This window comes from Lithobates pipiens, unplaced genomic scaffold (assembly GCF_037356315.1).
Source record: "Lithobates pipiens isolate NorthernLeopardFrog02 unplaced genomic scaffold, aLitPip1_a1.2 Scaffold_27, whole genome shotgun sequence".
Classification (NCBI taxonomy): domain Eukaryota; kingdom Metazoa; phylum Chordata; class Amphibia; order Anura; family Ranidae; genus Lithobates; species Lithobates pipiens.
Window position 1 is genome coordinate 213,493,498 of NW_027507788.1, and position 5,329 is coordinate 213,498,826.

Here is a 5,329-nt window from a genome sequence, read left to right on the forward strand (position 1 = left end):
ACGGCACAAATCACAATGAGATTTGTTTAGCGGACGGGGCCAAGCACGGGCAGGCATTAGTAAATAGTCCCTCAGGCTTGAAACTTTTCGGAATAGTCTTTTTGTACAACAACACGTGGCCTCCAGATACCTACAGCCCTTTGGCCCGGAGTTTCGAAGAACGTTCAGTCTTGTAAAGTTTCTGACATAAATAGACATTTAACTTTTTAATTTTTTTTTTTGTTCCTTGAATAAGACTAACGAGTTTAAAATAGTGTGACATATGAAGACCAAGTCGTACCAACGCCGAGAACATTCCTTGGTTACGTTCATCTAGTTTGGAGCTTCCAAATAGTCATGTAGTGAGGCTTCCAAGATATCAGTTGGGCTTCTGAAGTTCCACCATGGAATAGAAGGTCCTCCTGCTTTACCGGATCACTTTAACCCAAGACAACACACTTGCCCTTTAAATTTCTCTCCGGCCTTTTTCAGATAATCCATCTTCACTTAGATTTAAGCAACGGAAACTGAATTCTCAAGAGATCAAACGCTGAATTTTCCGGCGTGTGTCATTGGTCCATGACTCAACAAAGGCGTATGGGATGTCCCATCTGGTCCTTTCAACTCGGACCTTCAAGTTTAATTAACACAAGTCATCTTTTCGCTCTTGGCGTCCTTTTTTTTTTTTAAAGAAGTTCTTAGTCGTCTGTTTTCCTTTACAGGTCAAATAGCGGTCGTACAGTGGCGTGTCATGATTTATATTCCTAAGAAAAAATAATAATCGTCTATGGCTTCTGCTTACTTGAATGTATTAAATATCTAACCGAGGACTGATGTGGAGGTCGTGGTGGTGCATCTGGAAGAGATAGAAAATAAGATGGTGATTGTGCCTTGGGACAGCAAACGATGGAGGGGGGGGGTGTTGCTTTCTGTAGAGCTGAAATAAGACGGTGGACAAGTTTACTGGCTTGGACTATAGAGTACTTACTTAGAAGTGCTTGGAGTTGCTCTGACATCAGTTGTGGTGGGCCTCCTACAAAAAGAGCACAGACAGTTAAAATGCCATTATTATCGTTTTAACAGGGAAATTCAGTGAGGGCGCTGAGACGTTTCTGGTGCCACTTTGTAGAACATCTTTGTGGTCATGCCTAATTTCCCCATGTGTTATGCTTTTAACCCTTTCCCTACCAAAGCTGTTTTTGCATTCGTTCCACATACTAATTCCCTAGAAAATTAGTAGTAAGGTTTACATACACTATAACCCACTATAAGTGAAAGGTATATTGAGAAGACACCCACTACTGTGCCCATAGCACCACTGGTTGGCTCTTCCACCCAAAAAGTGTCAATGGAATCCAAATGGGAAATTGTGCAGGCTACGGGCAGAAATTACTCTTCATGCGACACTTTGTGTACTGAGTCCATTTAGTTTGCGAATATCATCGTAATGGGTTGGAAGGCAGAATAATCCAACAATGGTGGTTGGGTTTGTGGGCAAAATAATTTGGTGGTGTTGGGTAGAAGAATTCAATCATGGTGTTGGGTTAGCGTGCAGAATAATTAAATTATAGCGGTGGGATGGTGGGAAGAAGAATTCAATCATGGTGGTGATATCATCGTAATGGGTTGGAAGGCAGAATCATTCAACAATGGTGGTTGGGTTTGTGGGCAAAATAATTCAGTGGTGGTGGTGGGCAGAAGAACTCAATCATGGTGATGGGTTAGTGGGCAGAAGAATTCAGTCATGGTGGTGGTTTAGTGGGAAAAATAATTTTAATCGTGGTGGTGGGTTAGTGGGCAGAAGAATTCAATCAAGGTGGTGGTATCATCGTAATGGGTTGGAAGGCAGAATCATTCAACAATGGTGGTTAGGTTTGTGGGCAAAATAATTCAGTGGTGGTGGGTAGAAGAATTCAATCATGGTGTTGGGTTAGCATGCAGAAGAATTCAATTATAGCGGTGGGATGGTGGGAAGAAGAATTCAATCATGGCAGTGGGTTTGAGGGCAAAATAATTTTAATCATGGTAGTGGTATCATCGTAATGGGTTGGAAGGCAGAATCATTCAACAGCGGTGATTGGGTTTGTGGGCAAAATAATTCAGTGGTGGTGATAGTGGGTAGAAGAATTCCATCATGGTGTTGGGTTAGCTTGCAGAATAATTCAATTATAGTGGTGGGATGGTGGGAAGAAGAATTCAATCATGGCGGTGGGTTTGGGGGCAGAAGAACTCAATCATGGTGGTGGTATCATCTTAATGAGTTGGTAGGCAGAATCATTCAACAATGGTGGTTGGGTTTGTGGGCAAAATAATTCAGTGGTGGTGGTGGTGGGTCGAAGAATTCAATCATGGTGTTGGGTTAGCGTGCAGAATAATTCAATTATAGCGGTGGGATGGTGGGAAGAAGAATTAAATCATGGTGGTGGGTTTGTGGGCAAAATTATTTTAATCATGGTGGTGGGTTAGTCGGCAGAAGAACTCAATCATGGTGGTGAGTTAGTGGGGCAGAAGAACTCAATCGTGGTGGTGGTGAGTTAGTGGGGCAGAAGAACTCAATCGTGGTGGTGAGTTAGTGGGGCAGAAGAACTCAATCGTGGTGGTGGTGAGTTAGTGGGGCAGAAGAACTCAATCGTGGTGGTGAGTTAGTGGGGCAGAAGAACTCAATCGTGGTGGTGGGTTAGTTGGGCAGAAGAACTCAATCATGGTGGTGGGTTAGTGGGGCAGAAGAACTCAATCATGGTGGTGGGTTAGTGGGGCAGAAGAACTCAATCGTGGTGGTGAGTTAGTTGGGCAGAAGAACTCAATCGTGGTGGTGAGTTAGTTGGGCAGAAGAACTCAATCGTGGTGGTGGGTTAGTGGGGCAGAACAGAGTGTACAGAGCTCTGTACAGTCTCCGGCCTCTCCACAGCAGGAAGACAGACAAGGAAAAGTCTGGAATTTACCTTCTCGGCAGTTGTGGCCTATAAATCTCTGCAGACAGATGCAGCCTCCGGTCATAGAGTTACATTGGGAATTCCAGCCGCACTCACAGCTCAGGCTGCAGTTGGGTCCATAGTAGTTTGTTCTGCAGTCTGTGAAGAAACAAGCAAGAAGCCTCAGATAGAAGCTGCACCTGCCCTGACCCACAGATATATATATATCATTTTATTAATTATAATAATGATATATAAAATATATGTGCAAACATAGTACATAGGATAGAATAACTTGTATTGAGGTCATTCTGCAGTATATAATTATAGGTAAAAAATGTAATATATTTTATATAAATTATTATGATTGTTATTAATAATATGAATAATAAATTATATATAAAAAAAATTAAATATATACACGTCGTGTGTGTGTGTGTGTGTGTGTGTGTGTGTGTTATATATATATATATATATATACACACACACACACACAAAATGTAAAGTAATACTGATAATAATACAATACACACGCAGTATATATAGAGTATATTGTGGATTGGGGTGGTGGTGAAGTATATAATCGGTCACCTATATCACAGGTGTCTCCGGTCCTCCCCGGGGGACATATACAGGCTCCGCTCCGCGGATCGCACGCTCCGTTCCCCTCGCACTGGCACAGCTTCTCGCAGTTTTCTCCATATGTTCCCGTCTCACAAACTGGAATAACAGAAGAAGAAAAAAGTCTAGAAAGTCCTGGAAGATGTAAGAAGGTTTATGAAAAGCTGAACTCCCACTATGATCTGTATGGGATAGTGCTGTTGGTCCAGCTTGGCACGATGTACACATACATATATATACACACCTCATATCTAGGGGGCTGCTGGGGAAGCTGACGATTGGCCGGTGCTACTACAGCGGTAACCCACGAGCTTCCTGGTCCTGTGTTAGCAGCTTCCCTTGCTGCACACTGACCACAGGGGGGCGCTGGATCCTCACTGCTGCCATTCATAGATTGCTTTGTATTTTTTGTTTTTAAGGCATTCTTTGGTTGGAGGAGGTGGAGGGTTTGGTCGCCGTCCCTCCTCTCCAATCAGAGAAGGTCTTGTATTCACTTAAAAAAAAATATAAAGTGTTCTGTAAATGGTGGCGGTGCCAAGCAAGCGCCCTCCTGTGGTCAGTGTGCAGTGGGGCAGCCCTGTGTACTAAACTATTTCCTCTCCAGGTTGAATGTTCTTCATGCATAAGATTAGACCAAATCAGGAGAATACCAACACCCCCCCCCCCCGCAAGAAAATACCCTCCAACAGCAACAATAGATCTCCCTGGCAATGATGGACATCCTCAGTAATAATGTACTGCCCACCAGCAACAATAGATCCCGCAACAGAAATAATAGACCCCTATCAGCAACAATAGACCCCCCCAGCAATAATGTACCTCCTACCAGCAACAATAGATCCCCCAACAGCAATAACAGACACCTATCAGCAACAATAGACCCCCCCCCCCCAACAATACTATATCACCTCCCAGCAACAATAGATCCCCCAGCGATAACATACAGCCCACCAGCAACATTAAATCCCCCAACAGCAATAACAGACCTCTATCAGAAACAATAGACCCCCCCCAGCAATAATGTACCGCCCACCAGCAACAATAGATTCCCCCAACAGAAATAATAGGCCCCCCGACAATAATATATCACCTCCAGCAATAATATACCACCTACTGGTAACAATGGATCCCCCAAAGGCAACAATAGACCCCCCAAGATATAAAATATTCTCCCCCAGCAACAGTAGATTCCCCCAGCAACAAAAGACCCCCACTGGCACACATAGATTCCCCACCAGAAACAATAGACCTCCATCGTAACAATAGATCCCCTAGTATTAATGGATCCACCAGCAACAATAGACTTCCCCCAAAACAGTAGTACCCCCCCCCCCAACAACAATATATCCCCCACCAACATACACCCCACTGACAACAATAGATCCCCAGCAGCAACAATAGATCCCCAAGTAACAAAATACCTTCCACCAGCAACAATAGAACTCCCACCAGCAACAATAGATCCCCAGAAACAAAACACTCCAATAGATTTCCCAGCAACACTAGATCTCCCCAGCAACCATAGACCCCTCCCCAACAACAAATAGCCCCCCCCCAAGCAACAATAGATCAACAACAGATCCCTTTAGCAGCACCAATTCCCCCCACCGCCCAGTGACAATAGACTCCCAGCAGCCAGCATCAATAGACCCGCCAGTATTCCCAACCCCCCCCTCCTGGCAGACCTGCGACCATCGCCAGAAAGCCCCGGTTACGGGTGGCTCATGTCCAAATGCAATAAGTCATCATCACATGAACCAAAACTGGAGTTTGACGTTAACCATTTGGTGATGTGCCAGGACTGACCTCTCTCACAC

The 5,329-nt window shown here is 44.3% G+C and overlaps 1 protein-coding gene across 2 annotated transcripts in view; it reads right to left on the reverse strand.

Moving 5' to 3' along the window:
• Positions 1-226: 226 nt before the first annotated feature.
• Positions 227-5,329, reverse strand: part of MEGF6 (multiple EGF like domains 6) — a 531,150-nt gene continuing 526,047 nt past the window's right edge. For both annotated transcript variants that reach the window (XM_077458226.1, XM_077458227.1), the window contains 5 exons: positions 5,319-5,329; positions 3,483-3,611; positions 2,922-3,050; positions 968-1,012; positions 227-835 (listed from right to left, as the gene is read on the reverse strand). The exon at positions 5,319-5,329 is cut by the window's right edge and continues 118 nt beyond it. In XM_077458226.1, coding sequence (XP_077314352.1) covers positions 765-835; positions 968-1,012; positions 2,922-3,050; positions 3,483-3,611; positions 5,319-5,329 — 385 coding nt within the window. In that variant the 3' untranslated portion in view covers positions 227-764. The remainder of the gene's footprint in view (positions 836-967; positions 1,013-2,921; positions 3,051-3,482; positions 3,612-5,318) is intronic.